Consider the following 10,954-nt stretch of genomic DNA (forward strand, 5'->3'; position numbering starts at 1 on the left):
ATGAAGGGCTTTTGCCTGAAATGTCAATTTCGAAGCTCCTTGGATGCTGCCTGAACTGCTGTGCTCTTCCAGCACCACTAATCCAGAATCTGGTTTCCAGCATCTGCAGTCATTGTTTTTACCTTGTTAATCCAGAAATCCCTGTAATGTTCTGAGGAGCTTTGTTTGAATCCCACCATTGCAGGTGGTGGAATTTGAATTCAATCGGGAAAAAAATCTGACCTACATTTGACTCCAGATCCAAAACAATGTGGTTGACTCTCAAATGCCCTTTGGGCAATTAGGGATGGGCATTAAATGCTGGCCTAGCCAGTGATGACCTCATGCCATGAATGAATAAAAGAAAAGTACAAGCCAAGACTTTGCAGAAGGTTACATGTGCTACTGCAGTGGCTTCTGGTTCTAGATTCGAAGAGAATAATAGTACTGGTCTGAAGGATCATATCAGACAACCTGATGCCAATCCCATTAGGGAAACAGTAGTGTGACATCTGAACAGTGGAATAGGAACACCATGGTAACCCCATTACACAACAACAACACTAGTCAAATGGTTTTAATGGAGAAAAAGTGGCAGCCAATTTGCACACAGCAATGAGATTTTTTTTTATTCGTTAGTTTAACAACTCAGCTAGAAAACAGAACCTTTGATGGTGCACCATCACATCAACACAACAATATAGTTTTGAGCTGGCATTTGAATTAACAATGTGGACTCAGGAGATAAGAATGCCAGCTTTAAACCATGGTTGACAGATTAGAAAAAGACACAATAAGAAGCTCGTCACATGTCTCTGATGTGAAACAGCTTTCCACATTGCCCAACTATTCTTCCTAGAGAAAATGCTCTGAGAGGAGACAAGCAACAAACAGAAACAGATTTCCCGAGCAGTAGTGTATTTTAGCAATGATATTAGAAACACCTTGAGCTGTAATACCATTTACATTAAAAGTGAGACATTGAAAAAGTATACTGCCTTTTGATTAAACTTTCATTTTCAATTGTGCCATCTTTGAGTGAGATTCAAGGCCATCTCCTATGATGATGATGCACTAAAGCTCCTTTCACAGAATTTAGATGGTGATTGTACTTCTTATTCATTCTATAATTCAGAATCTGGAACAATTTGTTCCTATTTTATTCAAAAGCCCAGTCACACATCAAGGCTGTGGTCTCAGCATAACAGGAAAGGTTTCAGTGACTCTACTGCTTTCATTTTGCTGCTTCTGAGCAACGTAGGCGAATGGAGCAAGGAGATAAAGATTGAGGTCAGTAAAAGGTACATTTCAAATCTTTGTCAGCAAGTTTCACTTCATACTGACAGGGCACTATGAACTAAGGTGGGTTGGACCCTCTCATTGATTTATTGATTAACCTCAGAAGGAAATGAACATTGAGGCAGATGCACAAAGGAAGTTTTTTTGATGTAACATTTTCAATCAAAGTTGAAATGACTTCCATAGAATGAAGAAAGTGTGAAACAGACACCTGGAGAAACATCACAGGGGGTGATTAACACCAATCTCCAGGGTATCTGTCTGTGATCTGCCAATGTTCAATAATACAATTAAGGATGTATCACAGACTCTCAACCTTACTGTGTCTTGACACTCACACATTGGAAGCCTCAAGGTTTGTCTAAAGATTTGTAGTTCGGATGCCAGTTGTTTGCTTGTGGATATGTTAGCTGGGAAGTTGATTTGCAGATGTCTCATCCCCTGTCTAGGTGACATCTTGAGTGCTTTGGAGCTTCCTGTGAAGCACTGCTGTATCTTCTGGAATTTATTTGGTTCTGTTCCTGCTGCTTCCGGTTGCTGGTTTTGGTACACCAATATTAACTAACCACTAAACACCACGGCCAGCTGTTACTCGTAGCCATACACACAGACCACAAATTCAACTGGGACAACACAATGACCATAGGACAAGTTAAACATAGGACAGCCAGAGAATTTCTAGAAGTATGGCACTCAGCTACAGGCTCCACCAACAAACACATTGACCGAGAACCAAGTCTGCAAATCAACTTCCCAGCTTAGCAAACATACCCACAACCATGGCGTGTTGGAAGGCTCTGTGAAGATCCCAATTTCTGGATCAGAAATTCCCGGTTCAAGTCCTTTCTTGGGCTTAACAGCCATAGAAGATGAGTCACAATGCAGTCAAATTTATCATCCGTAATTCCATCTGCGACACCTCTACAATGTCACAAGAGTGGGTGAATTTCCTGCTCAGTGAGAACTATATGGGAGCTGAAGCCTCCCTCAGATAGCAAATTCTACTGGTTTTCCATCAGCAAGTGCATTCCTCATGCTAATGATTTGACATTTTCATTCTTGAGGTTTTGGGGTGGAGAATAGAGAAAAAGTTCACTGCCTTTTAATGGGCATATTTTAACCGATTAGGAAATTATCTGAAGGCGTTCTCCTGCTAGTCATTCGTAAAGCTGGAGGAACAGCTACAGAAAGAAAAATCAATGGCTCTTCCACATCATTTCATCTATCATTTCCTATCTCAGGCCCAGCAGTGTTTGATAGGGACAGTGCAGAGGGAGGATTACTCTGTATCTAATCCCGTGCTGTCCCTGTCTTGCGAGTGTTTGATAGGGACAATGTAGAGAGAGCTTTACTCTGTATCTAACCCTGTGCGGTCCTTGTCCTGGGAGTGTTTTTGTAGGGACAATGTAGAGGCATCTTTACTCTGTGTCTAACCCCATTCTGTCCCTGTCCTGGGAGTGTTTGATGGGTACGGTGTAGAAGGAGCTTTACTCTGTATCTCACCCTGTGCTGTCCCTGTCCTGAGAGTTTTTGCTGAGGACAGTGAAGAAGGAGCTTTGCTCTATATCTAACCCTATGCTGTCCCTGTCCTGGGAGTGTTTGATGGGGGATAGTATTGGGGAAGCGTTACTCTGTATCTAACCCTGTGCTGTTCTGGGAGTGTTGGCTGAGACAGTGTGGAGGGTACTCTGCATCTAACCCAATGCTGTCCCTGTCCTGGGAATGTTTGATGGGTACAAGATTGAGGGAACTTTACTCTGTATCTAACCCAGTGCTGTCCATGTCCTGGGAATGTTTGATGGTGGACAGTGTAGAAGGAGCTTCACTCTCTATTTAACCCCATACTGTCCCTGTCCTGGGAGTGTTTGATGGGGACAGTGCATAAGGTGCTTCACTCTGTATCCAAACTCATGCTGATCATGTCCTGTAAAATGTAGAGAAAGCTTTACTCTGTATCTAACACCATGCTGTCCCCGTCCTGGGAGTGTTTGATGGGGACAGTGTAGAAGGAGTCGAAAAGTGTGGCGCTGGAAAAACACAGCTGGTCAGGCAGCATCTGAGGAGCAGGAGAGTCGACATTTCGGGCATAAGCCATTCATCAGGAATGTGAGGGGAAGGGAAGGGGGCTGAGAGATAAATAGGAGAATGGGATGAGGCTGGGATAAGATAGCCAGGAAGGCGATAGCAAGATGTAGTTGGAGAGTGATAGTGATAGGTCGAAGGGGAGGGTGGAGTGGATAGGTGGGAAGGATGATGGACAGGTAGTACAGTTCAAGAGGGTGGTGCCAAGTTGGAGGGTTGGATTTGGAAGGAGTTGGGGGGAGAGAAGATTAGGAAACTGGTGAAGTCAATGTTGATGCCGTGTGTTTGAAGTGTCCCAAGGCGGAAGATGAGGCATTCTTCCTCCGGGTATTGGGTGGCATGGATTTGGCGGTTGAGGAGGCCTAGGACTTGCATGTGCTTGGCAGAGAGGGAGGGTGAGCTGGAGTGGTCAGCCATAGGGCAGCGGGGTTGTTTGGTGCATGTGTCCCAGGGATGTTCCCTGAAACATTCTGGGAATTGGCATCCAGTCTCCCCAATATAGAGGAGACCATATTGAGAGCAATGGATACAGTAGCTGAGCTGTTTGGATGTGCAAGAAAATCTCTGCCGGATGTGGAAGGATCCTTTGGGGCCTTGGATGGAGGTGAGGGAGGAGGTGTGGGTGCAGGATTTGCACCTCCTGCAGTGGAAAGGGAAGGTGCCGGGAAGGAGCTTTACCATGGATCTAACCCCATGCTGTCCCTGTCCTGGGAGTGTAGAAGCAGCTTTACTCAACATCTATACCCATGCTGTCCCTGTTCTGGGAGAGATTGATGGGCACAGTCTAGAAGGAGCTTTACTTTGTATCTAACCTGTGCTATCCCTGTGTTCGGAGTGTTTGATAGAGACAGTGTAGAGAGAGCTTTACTCTGTATCTTACCCTGTGCTGTCCCTGTCATGGGAGCGGTTGACGGGAGACAGAATGGACGGAGTTTTACTCTGTATCTAACCCTGTGCTGTCCCTGTCATGGGAGTGTTGATGGGGGACAGTGTAGCGGGAGCTTTACTGTGTATCTAACCCCATGCTGTCCCTGTCCTGGGAGTGTTTGATGGGAACAATACAGAAGGAGCTTCACTCTGTATCTAACGCCGTGCTGTCCTTGTCATGGGAGCATTTGATGGGGGACAATGTAGAGGGAGATTTACTCTGCACATAACCCTGTGCTGTCCCTGGCCTGGGCATGTCTGATGGGGGACAGTGTAGAGCGAGCTTTACTCTGTATCTAATCCTGTGCTGTCCCTGTCATGGGAGCATTTGATGGGGGACAGTGTAGAGCGAGCTTTACTCTGTACATAACCCTGTGCTGTCCCTGGCCTGGGCATGTCTGATGGGGGACAGTGTAGAGCGAGCTTTTGGATGTGAACATAGGAGGTATAGTTAGTAAGTTTGCAGACCAGCCAGTACAATAGCCAAAATTTAACAAAAGAAAAAATACAGAGAGAAAAAAAACAAACTAACTACTAATTAACTACTAATCTAACCTACAACTAACCAGAGTGTATATTAAAGTCTCTTACATTATTCAAATAAGAGAGAGGGAAAAAAAACCCCAAAAAAACGGATAACATAGAAATTGGGTAGTGAGATATATGCTCGGAATGTGTTAACATCAAATATAACAAAACCCGTATTCGTGCGGGATTCCTCTCCTAAGGGGCCCCAGACCAACCAGGTTCGTAATCTCAATTAAATAAAAGCCCTTGTTAGGATAGCCGAAATATCTGTATTTATGTAATTCAAGAAGGGCTGCCATATTTTATAAAATAATTCGGTCTTTCGGTGCACCATATTTGTAAGGAAGTCAAGGGAGATACATTCCATAATTAACCTGTGCCAATCTGAAAGTCCAGAGGGCCCTCAAGCTACCCAGTTTACCAAAATATTTTTCCTTGCACAGAAAGAGAGAATAGAAAATAGTCTCTTCCCATACATGTGCAGGGAGGGAAAGTTCGAAAAGCCCAAAAGGAGAGATACAGGGTCCACTTTAATTTCTGTTCCTAGAATTTCTGTCAGGGTACTTGCTACTTTAATCCAATATCTACGGATCTTATGACAGGTCCATAGGCAATGTACAAGAGTGCCCACCTCTATTTTACATTTGGGACACATTGGAGATGCTCCTGCCTTAAATTTTGCCAATCGATCCGGTGCTATATGGGCCCTATGAAGTATCTTCAGCTGGATAGGCTGAGTTCTGTTACAGATAGTAATTCTTATAGCTTTTTCCCAAATGTCATTCCATGTTTCTATGGAGATTTCTAGTCCCAAATCCTGATCCCATGTTTTAAGCAGATTATCCCTATCTCCTGATACTTCATCATGTAGTAAATGATAAATAGTACTGACGGAAGATACCCCCATTGGTCGTAGCACTCTACATTCTGATTTATAAAGACTATCTAATAACGTAGTCTTCTTCTGTATATAGTCTCGAATTTGGAACTATCGATAGAGGTCTCCATTAGGTAATCCGAATTTCTGATGCAGCTGTTCAAAAGACATCAAGACCCCATCTTTAAATAGGTCCCCTAGACATGAGATACCCCCGGATCTCCAGAGTTTAAAAGTGGCATCTGTAAACCCCGGTTGGGATCCCCATGCTCCCACTATCGGTGTATATGGGGATGTTTTATGTGAGTTGCCCTCATTTTGCCGCATTATATTCCAAGCTTTAATTGTGTTTAGTATTATAGGGTTTTTACAGTGATCTGTAATGATTTTCCTCTTGTCTGAAAATAAAAGGTTAATAAGTGGGCATTTTACTTGAGAAGCCTCGATGTCCAGCCACATTGATTGTGGATCAGACAAGACTTTACTCTGTATCTAACCCTGTGCTGTCCCTGTCATGGGAGCATTTGATGGCCGACAGTGTAGAGCAAGCTTTACTCTGTATATAACCCCACGCGTCCTTGTCCTGGAAGTGTTTGAAGGGGGATAGTGTAGAGAGAGCTTTACTCTGTATCTAACACCGTGCTGTCCCTGTCATGGGAACGTTTGATGGGGGACAGTATGGAGAGAGCTTTACTTTGTATGTAACCCCGTGCTGTTCTTGTCCTGGGAGTGTTTGATAGGGACAATGTGGATGGAGCTTTACTCTGTATCTAACCCCGTGCTGTCCCTGTCCTGGGAGTGTTTGATGGGGGACAGTGTAGCGAAGCTTTACTCTGTATCCAACCCTATGCCTTTCCTGTCCCTAGAGTGTTTGATGGGGGACAGCGTGGAGGGAGTTTTACTCTGTCTATAACCAGGTGCTATCCCTATCCTGGGAGTGTTTGATAGGAAACAGTGTAGAGAGAGCTTTATTCTGTATCTAACCCCATGCTGTCCCTGTCCTGAGAGTGTTTGATGGGGGACATTGTGGAGAAAGTTTTACTTTATATAACCTCGTGCTATCCCTATCCTGGGAGTGTTTGATGGGAAACAGTATAGAGAGAGCTTTACTCTGTATCTAATCCCATACCGTCCCTGTCCTGAGAGCATTTGATGGGGCAACAGTTAGAAGAACTTTACTCTGTATCAAATCCTGTACCGTCCCTATCCTGAGAGTGTTTGATGGGGGACAGTGAGGAGGGAGCTTTACTCTGTATCTAACTCCGTGCTGTCCCTGCCCTGGGAGCGTTTGATGGGGGAACAGTGTAGAGAAAGTTTTACTTTGTATCTAGCCCTGTGCTGTCCCTGTCCCGAGAATGTTTGATGGGGGACAGCGTGGAGAGAGTTTTACTCTGTGTATAACCATGTGCTATCCCTATCCTGGGAGTGTTTGATGGGAAACAGTATAGAGAGAGCTTTACTCTGTATCTAATCCCATACCGTCCCTGTCCTGAGAGTGTTTGATGGGTGAACAGTGTGGAGGAAGCTTTACTCTGTATCTAACCCTGTGTTGTCCCTGTCCTGTGAGCGTTTGATGGGGGAACAGTGTAGACGAAGTTTTACTTTGTATCTAACCCCATGCCATCTCTGTCCTGAGAGTGTTTGATGGGGCGAGCACAGTATGGAGAAAACTTTACTCTGTATCTAATCCCGTGCTGTTCCTGTCCTGGGCGTTTGATGGGGGACAGTGTGGAGGGAGCTTTTCTCTGTATCTAATCCCATATCGTCCCTATCATGGGAGTATTTGATGGGACAGTGTGGAGGGAGTTTTACTCTGTATCTAACCCCGTTCTGTCCCTGTTTTGGGAGCGTTTGATGGGGGAATATTGTAGAGGAATTTTTACTTTATCTAACCCCATGCCATCCCTGTCTTGAGAGTATTTGTTGGGGGACAGTGTGGAGAGAGCTTTACTCTGTATCTAATCCCATGCTGTCCCTGTCCTGGGAGTGTTTGATGGGGATCGTATAGAAGGAGCTTGTTTCACCTGGGACTGTTGCATGCCAAAACTTGGTGAACCAGCAAACTGGAAAAGAAATTCAAAGTTCTGCTCCTTGATCAACCCGAAGTTTGTGCAGTTATACTTCTCTGAAAAATGATATCCTTGTTAAGGCTGACAAGCCCTGTGCCTGATTCAACACAAATGTTTTCTCATTTCATCCACCCACACACAATACTAACAACTCAAAGAAGAATACATTTCTGTGGCTGATGTCTCTGCAGGGCTGTTCAATAACTTGACATTTTTTCTTGCCAACAGTTTTCATGCTGCGGGGGAGATGACTACATGGACTGGGCTGTGAATCAATACCATGCTTGTGATGCACCAGGACCACTGGCCTGTGGAGCACCATATACTTGCTGTGTGAGGAATCAGGTATGATTGAAATCCACAATGCCCACAATATGCAGCCTGTAACACGTTAAGACTGGCTTTCCTATTTACTTCAACTTTGCTTCAACTTTGAGCTGCCAAAGTGCATTTTGATGGGCTAATACCAACACCAAATTGGAATGCAGTGTACACAACGTAGTTCTAGATGACCTGTTCAGCTATCTGCTCAATACTGTGTGCTACATAGCTTTAATTTAAACTGGGGTTTTTCAGAGATTGTGTCAATTAACCTTGTAGTTTGTGAGCCCTCTATTCCAGGTCTCCTGGGTGCAAGTGTAAGAGATATTGAATTGAGTATCCATCACTTTTCACTACCTCAGCTGCTTAGAGAAGGTGTAGTTGGAGCTTTAGAGACCACTACATTAATGGCCACCAGGAAAAATACTTGTCTTTCATTTTTTACTGAGTCCCACATTTGTGAAAATCACTGAATGGTTCATTAAGACCAGACTGTTTAACCAAAGACATGCTCTGTCCAAAGCAACTTAACTTGCAAAATCTTACCTGTTGCCAAACAACATTTCAGAGAATTCCTGCAGTATGGGAGCAGGCCATTCAGCCTATCAAGTCCATACCACCCTTCTAATAGCCCTACCTATCCCTGTATTTCCCATGGCTAACTCACCTAACCTGCACAACTGTGTATAGTATGTGCAATTTACTATGTCCAATCCACCCTAACCTGCACATCTTTGAACTGTGGGAGGAAACCGGAGCAACCGGAGGAAACCCACACTGACACGGGGAGAATGTGCAAACTCCATACAGTCACCTGAGGCTGGAATTGTAACCAGGTCCCTGGCGCTGTGAGGCAGCAGTGCTTACCACTGAGCCACCAAAATTGCTGGAAAATCTCAGCAGGTCTAGCAACATCTGTGGAGAGAAATCAGAGTTAATGTTTCAGGTCCAGTGATCATTCTTCAGAACTCGGTCATTTAATATTTACCATCTGTCAATGGATTTGGTACAATTTGGGAAACTGAGTATTCACAAGAATGAGGATCAATAAAACATTCTGTGTTGTGAACCAATGTCGTGTACCATGGTGAATGAGCAGAATGTTTGGTTGAATCCCTGATTAAATTGAAGAAAAGGACTGAAAAAGACTGCAAGGTGTTACGACAATATTTGTCCCATAAGGAGTTTATATTTATTGAGGAGATAGCAAACTCCAACTGGGACTTGGTTCATTGTTACACAGTAATAGGAACCAGGTTCCCTGTCGCAGTTCCCTGTCTCTGACACCTCCCTCCCCTCCTCCCACTCTACCTCCTGCAAAAATGCTATTTCATATTCCCAATTCCTTCGCCTCTGCCGCATCTGCTCTCAGGAGGACCAATTCCACCACAGAACACACCAGATGGCTTCCTTATTTAAAGACCAAAATTTCCCCTCCCACGTGGTTGAAGATGCCCGCCAACGCATCTCATCCACGTCCTGCACCTCTGCACTTGAACCCCACACCCCGCTTTCTGCAAAGACTGTTCCCTCCGCAACTACCTGGTCAGGTCCATGCCCCCTAACAACCCACCCTCCCCTCCCAGCACCTTCCTTTGCCAAAGCAGGAATTGCAAAACCTGCGTGCACATGTCCCCCCTTACCTCCATCCAAAGCCCCAAAGGAGTCTTCCACATCCATCAAATTTCACTCTAACATCCACCAATATCATTTATTGCATCCGTTGCTCCCGATGCGGTCTCCTCTACATTGGGGAGACTGGATGCCTTCTCGCAGAGCGCTTTAGGGAACATCTCTGCACAACCCATTAGAGCCTAACACTTTGTACAATCAATACCTTCGACCTGAATTTACCATCTGCAGTCCTCTTAAGGTATATGCATAGAAACACTTTGACATCTCATTACTCAGCATGCGTCATGAGGCTGTGTTGGCTTCATGAGGCTTTGACCTGGCATCCGTGGTGTAATTTCACTGTGGGTGATAGAAATTTAATTACCTGCTTTGCATTTCAACTAATTTTCTTCACTATTGACCAAGAAAAATCTTTCTGTTGTTTGAATTATGTAAAGAAATTCGCCACTTGTTTTCTCAGTCCGCTTACAATTTTGAAGCCTCATTGTCAATGAATTTTTCTGATTATCTTTTGCCAGCAGATCTGAGCAAAGGCAATTGCTTCAGAAGAGCATGCACTCTTCAAAACCATTTTCTTTGAAGGACTTCTCCAGCTTTTTACTGTTTTGAACAGCGAAGGGATTTGTTGAAAGGGTTTTATGCTTGATTAGAACATAGAGCATAGAACATAGAAAAGTATAGCACAGAACAGGCCCTTTGGCCCACGATGTTGTGCCGAGGATTAATCCTAATATAAAATAAAATAACTTAACCTATGCACCCTCAATTCACTGCTATCCATGTGCATGTCCAGCACACACTTAAATGTCCCTAATGACTCTGCTTCCACCACCACCACTGGCAACGCAATCCATGCATTCACAACTATCTGCATAAAGAACCTTCCTCTGTTGTCCCCTCTATACCTTTCTCCTAATATCTTCAAACTATGACACCTTGTGCCAGTCAATCCTACCCTGGGGAAAAGTCTCTGGCTTTTAACTCTATCCATGTGTCTCATTACCTTGTATACCTCGATCAGGTCATTTCTCTTCCTCCTTCTCTCCAGAGAGAAAAGTCCAAGCTTAGTCAACCTCTCTTCAAAAGGCAAGCCCTCCAGTCCAGGCAGCATCCTGGTAAACCTTCTTTGCCCCCTCTCCAAAGCCTCTGTATTTTTCCTATAGTAGGGTGACCAGAACTGGACACAATATTCCAAGTGTGGTCTCACCAGGGACTTGTAAAGCTGTAGCAAAACCTC

General features: G+C 44.4%; 1 protein-coding gene across 5 annotated transcripts in view; it reads left to right on the top strand.

Moving 5' to 3' along the window:
* Positions 1-10,954, top strand: part of zgc:110329 (uncharacterized protein LOC550500 homolog) — a 171,675-nt gene that overhangs the window by 97,181 nt on the left and 63,540 nt on the right. For all 5 annotated transcript variants that reach the window (XM_043681488.1, XM_043681489.1, XM_043681487.1 and 2 more), the window contains one exon: positions 7,990-8,106. In XM_043681488.1, coding sequence (XP_043537423.1) covers positions 7,990-8,106 — 117 coding nt within the window. The remainder of the gene's footprint in view (positions 1-7,989; positions 8,107-10,954) is intronic.

The sequence above is a fragment of the Chiloscyllium plagiosum genome, chromosome 42 (genome assembly GCF_004010195.1).
Source record: "Chiloscyllium plagiosum isolate BGI_BamShark_2017 chromosome 42, ASM401019v2, whole genome shotgun sequence".
NCBI lineage: Eukaryota > Metazoa > Chordata > Chondrichthyes > Orectolobiformes > Hemiscylliidae > Chiloscyllium > Chiloscyllium plagiosum.